Source organism: Lipotes vexillifer, unplaced genomic scaffold (genome assembly GCF_000442215.2).
Source record: "Lipotes vexillifer unplaced genomic scaffold, Lipotes_vexillifer_v1.1 scaffold1088, whole genome shotgun sequence".
In the NCBI taxonomy this organism is placed as follows: Eukaryota; Metazoa; Chordata; class Mammalia; order Artiodactyla; family Lipotidae; genus Lipotes; species Lipotes vexillifer.
Window position 1 is genome coordinate 408212 of NW_006779738.1, and position 14429 is coordinate 422640.

The 14429-nt window shown below is 37.1% G+C and overlaps 1 protein-coding gene across 1 annotated transcript in view; it reads right to left on the reverse strand.

The window, feature by feature from the left end:
- RYR2 (ryanodine receptor 2) overlaps positions 1 to 14429 on the reverse strand; it is a 523123-nt gene that overhangs the window by 386350 nt on the left and 122344 nt on the right. Inside the window, exon 11 of the mRNA XM_007452954.1 lies at positions 1512 to 1586. Coding sequence (XP_007453016.1) covers positions 1512 to 1586 — 75 coding nt within the window. The remainder of the gene's footprint in view (positions 1 to 1511; positions 1587 to 14429) is intronic.

Here is a 14429-nt window from a genome sequence, read left to right on the forward strand (position 1 = left end):
CATTAAGAGGTGCACTTCCCATAAAATTTTACTTTTAAGTTCAATGTTTATCAAAAGTTTTAATATTTCAGTGCATTTGATCAACTATGACTTTATACAGAAAAAATTTAATATCAATTAATTAAGAATTAATGGGGTTAATATAGAAGCACTTTTTAAAAGGCACAGACTTATAATCAGAGAAAATATAAAAGATAAATTTAATTTACATGCATTTTTTTTGTTGAATAGGAGTATGACACAGTGAGCAGAAAAGTCTTTCAATCATAAAAAAATCCAATTGGGGTACTATTCTGTCATGGGAGAGTAAAGGAAATATGATTTCAATAAGATGAATAACATATATTTTTTCACTGTTAAAGAGACCATGTTCAAGTATTTTTAAATAAACAAAAGATGGGTATTAAATCACAGCAGAACTTAGAGACAATGGGATACTTTTATAAGAGTGGTGTAACCATTTTATCTTAAAATGTCACTACTTAAAATACACTGTAAGTTATATTCTATGCAACTATTTAAACTGATAATGAAAAACTTTCTATGTCAAGCCTAACAATGATCAAAGAAATACAAAGTTTTTCGAAATCATTGTATGGGATATGTAAGCAAAAAAACCAAAAAGACAAAAAACTGAAGACCACTGAACCATTTTAATCATCATTAGATAAGCATTAATCTCAAAATATCAGGTTGACAAAGACAGCTATTCCATAATAAGATAGTTCCCTACAGCCATCCATGAAGTCTGTTACCCTAAATCAATAATTTTTTAAAGTGTCATATAACAGGGAACATACATTGAAAACTTACTGATTTTTAGGTAAAGGACTAAAACTTCCAAACTTTTATTTTTAATTTAACTGATATTTAAATTCTATTTAAAACACTTCAAAATGACACATTTACCATCAGTATTGCATTTACATAAAGGAACTAAAAGTCAATCTCTGGACAGCTTTTTGAAGTCACCAGGAAAAAAAAGGTCATTGCTTCTATAATGAATACACAGTGACTTGTTTGCAATCCACATTCCTCACTCAGCTATCAAGCTATTTGTAAGTAAAGATAGTGACTGCCAGTTATGACTGTCACATCTCACTCAGGTTCAAGTTTTCACTGTTTTACGTGTGACTTTACAAGGTTAAACCCAGACCTGAAATGTGCGACAGGGTTGCAAACAACTTGTCCTGTCTCCAAACCTTACATCACTCTGCTCTGGGAGCTCTTCCTGCCAGGAGATGCACAGACTGGGGCAAGACGATATTATAAAAACAAATGAGGCTAAATGCAAAAGCAGATGGTATAAAATTGTTGCTTACTACCTGGTGAATGTAGGCTAGTGAAAGATAAATAAAGGCAGGTGGAAGGTAAAAGAGGAGAGACTCTCCATATTCTCAGGGTTTCATTTGCTTGCTGGTTGTTAGCATGACCATCTCACATAAAAGCACAAGAGCACTTGATGTACTTTGTACCCGGAGCGTCAGGCTGTATTTAGAAGTTCTACTTACGCAACTCTTAGCGTCTCTAGTCTCCACAGGGAACGTGCGTGAACAGATACAGCACCACCTTCGTAATGAACAGTTCTGTTAAAAGAAATAAAAAGCCCAATTTTAACGTTGCATTCTTGGACTCAATTTTTCAAGCCAATTCAAAGAGAAAAGTAAATGGGAAGGCTTTGGAGAAACAGTAAAAGCTACTTTTTGGTCGGAGACAATATAACTGGAAATAAAAATAACACCAGTGACCTGAATAAACATTTGATTTAAACACTTTCCTTCGTCTTTTACTCCCTCTCATCCCCTTCATCCCCTCTCCCTCACCCTGGCCATTTTTCTTTCTTTATCCCAGTGAATACTCTCACCATTAAACTTAAGTCCATAAACGTACTCCACTATGAGTTTAGGTGTAGTTTAATATATTTCAACACATGCATATAATTATTTGCAACTCTAAATTCTTTCTAGACATTTAAAACATTTTAAAGAAATGTGAACACACATTAATTTTAATGTTTCCATGACAATCTGTTAAATGATAAGAGGAAAATATGAACATCAATAAAATGTAAATATCAACAAAAAAGTCACACTCACACACACACACACACACACACACACACACACACACAGAGAAATTTCTTTGGATGTACATCACACATACCAAAATTCCAAAGCTCTTGTAATAACAATTTGTTAATATGCCAGACGTGATGCTAAGTAATGTGTATACATTATCCAAATTGGTCTCCATACCATCCCCTTGAGATTGGTTTAAGGAAACCAAAATTTGTTTCCTGTTTCTTTCCCAAGTGCTCACCATCTCCCTCTCCACTGGGTCTCTTCATCATCCAAACACACATAACCCTGTCCAGTCACAAACATAATAACGTGTGACCATATTTTCCTCCCCTGCTTCCCTTGCTTTTCTGCCTCATTACCACCTCCTCTTAATCCTCAGTGCACTCAATCCTGTCTGCAGACCCACTTCTCTACTGAGACAGGGTTTAGCTGAGGCCATCAAATGACCTTCATGTTCCCAAATCCAGTAGACTTATTTTTTTTAAACACTTTGGAAAACCCTACTGCTTTGACAGTTTTCCTAACACCATTCTCGCCTGCATTCCTCTTACCTACTTAGATATTCCTTCTCATTCTATTTTTATTGTGGAACTTTTCAAAGACACACAAAAGTAGAGAGAATATTATAATAAACCCCAATACACCCAGCACATAGTTCCAACAGTGATCAATATAGGGCCAACCTTGTTTTTCCTATAACCAGAAGTTACCCTTCGACATACAACCTCCACATAAAACAATACAAAAGTATTTTTCTATACTTGATATACATATATATAAAATTTGTTTTTATTGGGCTTCCCTGGTGGCGCAGTGGTTGAGGGCCCGCCTGCCGATGCAGGGGACATGGGTTCGTGCCCCGGTCTGGGAGGATCCCACATGCCGTGGAGCAGCTGAGCCCGTGAGCCATGGCCGCTGAGCCTGGGCGTCCGGAGCCTGTGCTCCGCAACGGGAGAGGCCACAACAGTGAGAGGCCCGCAGACCACAAAAAAAAAAAAAAAATTTGTTTTTATGAAATACCCATTCACTGTTCCAATTTTCCCAATTGTCTCAAAAATGTCTTTTTCAGATTGAAGTAATGCCATTTGCAGCAACAAGGATGGACCTGGACATTATCATACTATGTGAAGTCAGTCAGACAGAGAAAGACAAAAATCATGATATCGCTTATATGCAGAATCTAAAAAAAAAAGATACAAATGAACTTATTTACGCAACACAAACAGACTCAGAGACTCGGAGAAGGAACTTATGGTTACCAGGAGGCAAGGGCTGGGGGTAGGGATAGTTAGGGAGTTTGGGATTGACATATACACACTACTATATTTAAAATAGATAACCAGGGGCTTCCCTGGTGGCGCAGCGGTTGAGAGTCCGCCTGCCGATGCAGGGGACACGGGTTCGTGCCCCAGTCCGGGAAGATCCCACATGCCGCGGAGCGGCTGGGCCCGTGAGCCATGGCCGCTGAGCCTGCGCGTCCGGAACCTGTGCTCCGCAACGGGAGGGGCCACAACAGTGAGAGGCTCACGTAACGCAAAAAATAAATAAATAAATAAAATAAAATAGATAACCAACAAGGACCTACTGTATAGCACAGGGAACTCTGCTCAATACTTTGTAATAACCTAAATGGGAAAAGAATTTGAAAAAGAATACATACATGTATATGTATAACTGAATCACTTTGCTGTACACCTGAAACTAACACAACATTGTTAATCAACTATACTCCAATATAAAATAAAAATTTTTTCAATGTAGCAAAAGCCATAGAAAACAGAATGATCAGGCATCCTACCGAGAAGCATGAGGTAATCATTCTCAGGTTAACCTGCTTTCAAATTTTATTCCTTTTTAATAATGAATCTACTTTTATCCATCATGTCACAGGATGGGAAAAATCTGAATAAATTGTTCTTCAAGGAAAAAAATGTCTTTTTCTTTCTGTTGCTTTTTCAAATCAAGGTCCAAATGAGATGCATAAATTGGTTTGGTGTCTTTATTTTATTCTAGAACAGTTCTCCCTTCCTCTTCTTTTTTCCTTCTTGCCATTTATTTGTTTACAAAAAAACTGTATCATTTGTCCTGGAGTATTTTCTACATTCTGAATTTTGCTGATAACATCCTCACAGTGTTTTTTAACATCTGCCTCTACGTGGTAGATCTAGAAATCTAGAAACTTACTCAGGTTCAAGTTTGTGATTCTTTGGCAAGAACATTTCAGAAATTGGTGTTTGCCTTCCTATTACATCACATCAGGAGGTAATAATGACTACTTGTTTATCTTTTTACATTAAACTTGATTCAGGATCACCCTGATCCATCCATTATAACCTAAGAATTTTAGGAACATCAATGACCAGGGTCCTCAGTAGGGGCCTTTAATGGTGGTTGTGAATATAATCATGTGGATAGCTTTTAAAATCCTGAAACCTTGCCCTCACCACTGGCCAATTAAACCAAATTTGGAGTCAGGTGTTTTAAAAGCTCCCCAGCTGGTCATAAGGGGGAGCCAAAGTTAGGAAACTATGGTCTATACCCGTCTCTAAACAATAGCACTACTGACACTTTGGTCCAGGTAATTCTTTGCTGTGGGGGGCTGTCCTGTGCACTGTAGGATATTTTCCACATTCCTGGCCTCTACCCACTACATACCAACAGTAGCCATCCAAGCTGTGACCCAAGTTGTGGAGATATATATATATATAAATCTTAATATATAGAATATATGTTATATAAAAATACATTCATATATATGTGTGAATGTGTGTGTGTGTGTGTGTGTATAATTTTATAGAAAGAATTTACTATAAGGAGTCTGCTCATGCAATCATGGAGGCTGACAACTCCCAAGATCTGCTGGAGACCCAGGAGAGCTGATGATACAAGTTCCAGTCCAAGCCCAAATGCCTGAAAACCAGGAGAGCCAATGGTATAGTCCCATTCCAAAGACTGACAGGTTCAAGATCCAAGAAGAACTGATGTTTCGGTTTCAGTTCAACGGTAAGAAATAATTGATGTCTCAACTCAAAGGCAGTTAGGCAGAAAGCGGTCCCTCTGATTCACGAAGAGTCAGCCTTTCTGTTCTATTCAGGCCTTTAGCTGATTATATGAGGCCCACCCACAGGAGGGAGAGCAATCTGCTTTACTCAGTCTATAGATTTAAGTGGTAAGCTCATCTAAAAACACACTCACAGAAATACCCAGAATAATTTGATCACATAGTCTGATCAAATATCTGGATACTGTGTGGCCCAGTCAAGTTGACACATAAAATTAAACATCATAATAACTGAGAGAAAGTCCAACTTATCTATTTATATTTCTAAATCTGGAATTAATATCTATATTGTGAGTGACTTTTTTTCTCTCCCCAAGATAACTACAGATAAATTCAGTGTTTCAGAACACTTGGATCATCCCAAAAACGTTAGTTTGATCAGTGAAGCATGAGCAAAAGAACTGTCTTACACATGAATTACAAAAATAACAATTAGGTCATTTTCAATTTACTTTTGTTTCTTCAAAATAAGGAAGCCTTAAATTTAGTATATTATTTTAACACTGGACAGCTCATAGTCAATTATTACTGCAGTACCAGAGACACCACCTTTTTTTTTCCTCTAAGTGAACTATTTCTTTTAACATTTACCATATGACCTTAAAGTAATGGGGATAAGGGATGTTGTCATTAGTGTTCTACTTTTTGAACACATACTGGTTTCTTTCTTGCCCAGAGAGAGGCTAGAGTGTGTAACAAATGCTGAAAAACAAAAGAGGGAACAAAAATAATACAAGGAAATTTAATCAGTCACATCCAATTTTGATGATGAATCAGTTACACAAGTTAAAAATAAAGAAGAGTAGTTTACTGGCTTCTAAAGATTGCCGTGCCAATTCAAATGCTTATGACACGTTTATGTAGAATTCAGTAGGGACAAAAAAAGTCCTATCACTGTATTTTAGTTACTGCAATGCAGGGCAGTAAAATAATATCAGAATTCTTCATTTTTCCAAACCTGATGTTCAATAAATGAATGATGGGCCACAGAACTAAATTCTCTCTCTTTTTTTTTTTTTGCTGTACGCGGGCGTCTCACTGTTGTGGCCTCTCCCGTTGCGGAGCACAGGCTCCGGACGCGCAGGCTCAGCGGCCATGGCTCTCGGGCCCAGCCGCTCTGCGGCATGTGGGATCTTCCCGGATCGGGGCACGAACCCGTGTCCCCTGCATCGGCAGGCGGACTCTCAACCACCGCGCCACCAGGGAAGCCCTAAATTCTCTTTTGAAAATGTTTTTTAAATCCTAACGAAATAGATTTTAAAAGTCATAATTGGTATCCACAGGAACTATCACTACTTTTTACCTCAAAAGAAATGTGCTGCTTTAATACATGTAGCAAAAATGATTACTTTTCTCCTTTTGTACACATAAGTTTATTAATTTAAAGTATCACTGAACATTCATAAAATCCATCACATGCATAGGCTAAAGAATAAAAACCATGTTATCATATCAATAAATGCAAAAAGCATTTGACAGAATCCCACATCCATTCACAGTGAAAACTCTTAGAAAACTAAGAATAGGAGGGAACATCCTCAACTTCATGAAGATCATCTACAATCAACATCATTCTTAATAGTGAGAAACTAAATAATTTCCCCCTAAGATACAGAAAAAGGCAAGAATTTCCCGTCTCACCAATACTTTTCAACATTGTACTAGACGTATTAGCTAATGCAATAAAACAAGGAAAAAAAGGTATGTGAATTGAGGAGAGAAAAACAAAACAACTGTTTTCTTTTGCAGATGACATGACGGTCTACGTAGAAAATACCAAAGAATCAACAACAAAAATAAAACTCCTGAAACTAAGAAGCAATTATAGGAAGGTTACAGGATACATGATTAATGGAAAGATTAATGGACAAACTCAACTTTCTTATATACCAGTGATGAACAACAGAAATTTGAAATTAAAACACAATACTATTTATATTACCACCAAAAGGAAAAGAAAGGTCTATTTCTTACAAAATATGTACAAGATCTATATGAGAAAAACTACAAAAGTCTGATGAAAGAAATCAAAGACTAAACAACTGGAGAAACATTCCACATACACAAAGAGGAAGACTCAATACTGTCAAGATATCAGTTCTTCTCAACCTGATCCATAGATTCAACTCAAACCCAATCAATAACCCTAGGAAACTAATCAGTTACCTTGAAAGCAATTCTAAAGTTTATACAGAAAGGCCAAAGACCCAGAATACCCAACACCATATTAAAGGAGAACAAAGTTGGAAGAATGACACTACCAAACTTCAAGACTTACTATAAAGCTACATTAATCAAGCTGGTGTGGTCCTGGTGAAAGAGCAGACAAATAGATAAACGGAACAAAACAGAGAGCCCTAAAATAGGCTCATACAAATATAGTCAACTGACCTTTGACAAAGGCACAAAGGTGCTCCACTCCTTTCAATGAAAAAAGGATAGTCTTAAATAGGTAAAGTACAGGAGAGTTTTAAGGCACTGAAACTATTCTGTGTGCATTACAAGGGTGGATATATGTCATTATACATTTCTCAAAACCCAGAAAATATACAAAACTAAAAGTGAATCCTAATGTAAATAACGGACTTTAATTAATACTAATGTGTCCATATTGACTCATCAGTTGTAAAGGAAGTACCACACTAAAGCAACATTTTAATAATAGGAAAACTGCAGAGGAAGGTCTGGAAGGGATATATGGGAAGTATCTGTACTTTCTGCTCAATTTCTTTGTGAATCTGAAACTCCTCTAAAAAATAATGCTTATTAAAGCCACAGTAATCAAAATAGCATGTTATTAGCGCAAAAACAGGTATATAGGTCAATGGAAGAGAATAGGGAGCCCAGAAATAAACCAACGCATCTATGGTCAATTAATCTATGACAAAGGAGGCAGGAATATACAATGGAGAAAAGACAATCTCTTCAACAAGTGGTACTGGGAAAGCTGGACAGCTACATGTAAATCAAAGAAATTAGAACACTCGCTCACACCATATACAAAAATAAGCTCCAAATGGTTTAAAGATCTAAATATATGACATGACACCAAAAAACTCCTAGAAGAGAACATAGGAAAAACATTCTCTGACATAAATCGTACCAATGTCTTCTTACAGCAGTTTCCCAAGGCAAAAGAAATAAAAACAAAAATAAACAAATGGGACTTAATCAAACTTAAAAGCTTTTGCACAGCAAAGGAGCAAAGGAATAAACAAATGGGACTTAATCAAACTTAAAAGCTTTTGCACAGCAAAGGAAACCATCAACAAAACAAAAAAACAACATACGGAATGGGAGAAAATATTTGCAAACAATGTGACCAACAAGGGGTTAATATCCAAAATATACAAAGGGCTCATACAACTCAATATGGAAAAAACAAACCCAATCAAAAACTGGGCAGAAGACCTAAAGAGACGTTTTTCCAAAGAAGAGATATAGATGGTCAAAAGGCACATAAAAATATGCTCAACATCGGCAATTATTAGAAAAATGCAAATCAAAACCACAATGAGATATCAACTCACATGTGTCAGAATGGCTATCATCAAAAAGTCTACAAATAATAAATGCTGGAGAAGGTGTGGAGAAAAGGGAACCCTTGTACACTGTTGGTGGGAATCTAAATTGATGCAGCCACCATGGAAAACAGTATAAAGCTTCCTTAAAAAACTAAAAATAAAGCTAGCATATGATGCAGCAAACCAACTCCTGCGTATATATCCTGAGAAAATAAAAACTCTAATTCAAAAAGATACATGCACCTCAGTGTTCACAGCAACACTATTTACAAGAGCCAAAACATGGTAACAACCAAGTGCCCATCAACAGACGACTGACTTAAGAAGGTGTGGTATATGTATACAATAGAATACTACTCAGCCATAAAAAGAATGAAATATTGCCATTTGCAGCAACATGGATAGGCCAAAGAATATTATGCTTAGTGAAGTAAGTCAGACAGAGAAAGACAAATACTATATGTTATCACTTTTATGGGGAATCTAAAATATAATGCAAATGAATCTATCTACAAAACAGAAACAGACTCACAGACACAGAAAACAAACTTATGGTTACCAAAAGGGAAAAGTGGGGAGGGACAAATTAGGGATATGGCATTTAACAGATACAAACTATTATACATAAAATAGACAAGCAACAGGATTTACTGTATAGTACAAGGAATTATATTCAATATCTTGTAATAACCTATAATGGAACATAATAAAAAATAACTGAATCACTATGTTGTATACCTGAAACTAACACAAATCAACTATGCTTCAATTTCAAAAGTCTTAATTTTTAAAAATCACTTATTTAATGTTTTTTTAAAATATTTATATATTAGGAGAAAATATACTAGGACTATACTAGGAAGAAAATGAAGAGGATGATTATAAAATTTAGCCACTTTTATGCTTTTCTTTTGTTTTGAAAAATATCACATTTTACTAGATTTAAAAATTTTAGGTTGGCAGTTATTTCCTTTAAGCAGTTTTAAGCTTACATCCAATGGCTCCAGGTGTCTCTTACTTGAAGTGAGCTGTAAATCTTACTGTTGTCCCCTTAAAGATATCACATCTTTTTTCTATCCGTTTTTAAGTGTTTAATTTTGTGTTTACTTTCCAGTACTTTTAGTCTGATGTAAGTGTGGTTTCTTTTCTTATGTCTTACTTAGGGTTCATAGTTCTTGAATCTGTGGCTTAATATACTTAGTCAGTTGTGGAGAATTCTTAAGCAACTGTATTAAACATTGCCTGTGCCTTGTGTACTTGCAAGCACTCTTTTTCTTGTTCTCTGTCTCCCTCCTGCTTTCCTTCTCCTGCTGCCTCCCTCCCTTCTCTATCCTTTTATTTTGGAACTCCAATACATGTATGATAGACCATTCATCATTTACCACATATTTCGTATGCTCTTTTTCATATTTCCCAATCTTTTGACTATCAGTGTTTCAGTATTAGGTCACAATATTTCTTCTGACATTATTTCCGGTTCAATAATTCTCTTTTCAGCTATGTCTAAGCTGATATTAAATCTATCTGTTCTAATATCAGTTATTTTAATTTTCAGTTTTAGAATGTCTATACGACCCCTTCTTATAGTTACCAGTTCTCCACCAAATTTATTCACCTGGTCTTTTACTTCTTAGATAATAATCATAAATATTTTAAATTCTACTTGTGATAACACTATTATCTGTGTATCCATGACCTGTACGCCTTTTTCTATAGGGTGTGCTTTTCAGGTGGGTCCTATCTTATATGCCTGTGCTGTATAACAAAGAATTTGGCTGACCCATGCCCCTGGTTCCTAGAAGGGAGATTCTAAACCCCTGGAATTTCCCAAGTGATATAAGAGACTATGTTTTTCATGAGCCTCTTAGATCACACCTTCATTTATGGTAATGGGGGCACTCGTCGTGGGCCCCCAGACAGCTTCAGTAAGAGGGCTGGCCATGCTGGAAAGACAAATCAGATGACCAGAGGGTTGGAAGTTTGATCCAGCCTGACCTCTGAGGAGTGAAAGTGTGGTAGAGATTAATTAAATAATTGAGTACATGATTGAACTCAAACATTCCTACATAACAAAACCCCAAGAAAAACACTCTAGGACAAAAGCTTGACTGAGCTTCCTGGATGATGGACACGATGATGTGCCAGGAGGGTAAGATATCTTGATCCACAGGTACAGGGAAAATAAACTCTACATTTGAAACCCTCCCAGACCTCACCCTATACATAGCTACATCTGGCCCGATTTGTAACCCTCTATAATAAAATTGTAATCATAAGTACAGCACTTTCCTGAGTTCTTAAATCTAAAGGGGTTATGGGAACCCCCAAATTTGTAGCCAGTTGTACAGCAGTACAGATGGTCTGAGGACCACCCCTCTCCTTGTGGCTGTTGTCTGAGATAAGGGCAGTTTTGTAGGGAACAAAGCCCATAATTTGTATGATCTATTAATTCTGGGGAGTTGGTGCCAGAACTGCACTGCAGTACATCAGTCAGGGTTGAAACAAAATAGCATGTTTAATTTTGATTATTAGATACGGTATATGTAAAACACAGAAATCACTTGAGTTCTTTGTGTTAGTCCCCCAGCCCCCAAAGATGTACTTTTGCTTCTCGCAGGTAAAGTAATCTAGGGGCACCAGCAATCCCACATCATCTTAATCCAAATGGTAATTAATATTATTTGAGGCTGAGTTTCAATACTTGCAAGGGCTGCTCTATTTCCAGTTCATCACTGCTTCAAGGGTATAGTTCTTTGAGTTCCCTCCTAAAGTGCCTCTTCTTTGGTGGGTCTTGTACTACCACTTTTGATCCACTTGCGCTCTGATGCTTCCAACACCTCTGCCCCACTTCTGAGCCACTCAGCCACTGCAATCCCCTGGAGAGAAGAGGCTTCCTCAGATGCCGAACTCACTCCTCCGTCTCCTATTTTGAGAACCTGGCTCCACACATTTTCACTACTTTTTTAGCTCTCAATTATCTTTGAACAGATTTTTGGTTTTTCTCAGAGGGAAACATGGCTTGGAATAACCTCATCTACTATTGTTATCACCATCACTTTAAAAAATTCTCTTTAAAATACAATTATTTTCAACTTTGAGTCCATCAAGCTAGTGCGGAATTCAAGCACTTATTTTGTTTTGTTTTTGTTTTTATTTTTGTTTTTGCGGTACGCGGGCCTCTCACTGTTGTGGCCTCTCCCATTGCGGAGCACAGGCTCCGGACGCGCAGGCCCAGTGGCCATGGCTCACGAGCCCAGCCGCTCCGCGGAATGTGGGATCTTCCTGGACCGGGGCACGAACCTGCGTCCCCTGCATCGGCAGGCAGACTCTCAACCACTGCGCCACCAGGGAAGCCCTCAAGCACTTATTACTGTTGCTGGAGTAGTACAATAATCTCGGACCTTGGGGAGTAAGCCCAGTTCATTTGTTAGATCTTCTAAGTGCAGGGTCTCTACTTACATGCTCCTGTCCAGTCTGAGGGCTGATGCTTTCCATTCACTTGAGAGGCTCAGGACATTTTGCTCAAGTGAAAAACCCCACAGCCACTGCCCTCTGAGTCTTGCCATCTCCTGATAAGCCAGGATGAAATGGGGAGTAGCAAGTTGTCAGGGAGCAGAGTACTGGTCAGCCTGAAAGTGGAACTCAGAAAGCTCTGCTCCCTCCCCAGTCTCTATGAATGCTTTAAAAAAAATTTTTTTAAGATAACCATAGATTCACATGCTGTTGTGAGAATATAGAAAAATCCCTTGAACACCTGTCTGGTTTCCCTTAATAGTGATATTTTTCAACTATAATATAATAGCTACATATATACATAACCTTAATAGTTACATGTATAACTATTATATATGTAATAGATATGTAACTAATAGCTATATATGTAATGTAACTATTACATATACATGTAACTATGTATTACATATATATATGTAACTGTTACCTATATATGTACTATTATATATGTAACTATATTTTAAAACTATAGTATAATAGTTACATATATATGTAAGTACACATATATTCAAGTTACATACATATGTAATTGAATATATATATATATATATAATGCTTTTTCAAGGAAGATATTGACTTTGATACAATCCCCTGATCTTATTAAATTTCTCCAGTTTTGTTTATATTCATTTGAGTGTCTGTGTGTCTGTTATTAAAGTCTATATCATTTTATTAACTGTGTAACTTCCTGGAACCCCATCATTGTAAAGGTCCTACACCACAAGGACGCCTCACATTGCCCTTTTCTAACTACACCTACCTCCCTCTCGCTCCCCTCTCTTGCTACCCTCACCCTGGATAACCACTAATCTGTCCTCCAGTTCTAAGATTCATTTCAAAAATGTTAGAAACATGGACTCACACAGTATGTGATCTTCTGGGATTGGCAATTTTCACTCAGCATAACCGCCAGGAGATCCATCCTAATTGTTATGTATCAATAGGCCATTCCTTTTTATTGCCGAGCAGCATCCCGTGCTATGGTTGTACTGCAGATTGGATAACCATTCCCTTGATGAAGGACATCTGGGCTGCTTCCAGTTTTCGCCTATTACAAATAAAGCTGCTTCACACTAAGTATTTGTGAAGAAGCATTTTTGTGAACACAGTTTTTGTTTCTTTGAGATAAACACCCAGAAATGCAATTGCTAGGTCATATGGCAGCGCATGTTTAGCTTTTTAAGCAACTGTCAAAATGCTTCCCAGAGTGGCTATGCCATTTACAAGCAATTTATGAGCGATCCAGTTTCTCTGCATCCTCGCCAACATCTGGTTATCAGTATTTTGTTTTGTTTTAGCCATTCTGATAAGTGTGTAGTGACAGCACCTGGTGGCCTTGTATTTCCATAATCGATAATGACGCTGAACATCCTTCCCTGTGCTTACTTGCAATCTGTATGTCCTTTCAGTGAAACCACCGTCTATGTTTTGCACCCAGTTTCTAATTAGGTTGTTTGTTACTGTTGAGCTTTGAGAGTTCTTTCTGTATTTTCAGATTATTTGTCCTTTGTTGGACATATGATTTGCAAATATCTTTGGCCAGCCTATAACTCATCTTTTCATCCTCTTCACAGGGACTTTTACAGAATGAAATTTTCTCATTTTGATGATATCAATTTATTAATGTTTTCCTTTCATGGACATGTTTCTGATATCAAGTTATAAACTCTATGATCGCAAAGATTTTTTCCTAAATGTTTTATAGTTTTATGTTTTACATTTAAGCCCATGATCCATTTGAATTAGATTTCATATAAAGTGTGAGGTTTGGACTGTGGTTCATATATTTTTGGCTTATGGGCGTCCATTTGCTCCATGTGAGTGTGTTCTGAGTCTGTGGCAAAATCCTTTCTTCTCTTCTTTTTCTGTCAGAGGGAATCTCTCTCTCCCTGTGTGCAAGACACTAAGCATAACAACCTCCTTGGATTTAGTCTTTAGGGAATAAAAGTAGTCAGGAAGGGAAGTGCCTTCTAGAAAAGTTCAGCTTTCTGCCAACTCTCAAACCTCCCCTGAGGAGAAAAGTGTACTGGGACTGCTAGCTGCTTAAGTGGAGAAAAATAATAGGAAAAATACTGGGAGAAAACATACGTTAACATCACAAAAATTCCCTCGCAGGCAAAAGTTTTGCATGTTGGCAAGTATGTGAGTTTTCTCTGAAAAAATCTATAACATACATCATACTGTCAAAATATCCACAAACCACCCCACCAGTTTGTTTAAATCACTGTCTTCAAGGCTCAGATTCCTGCT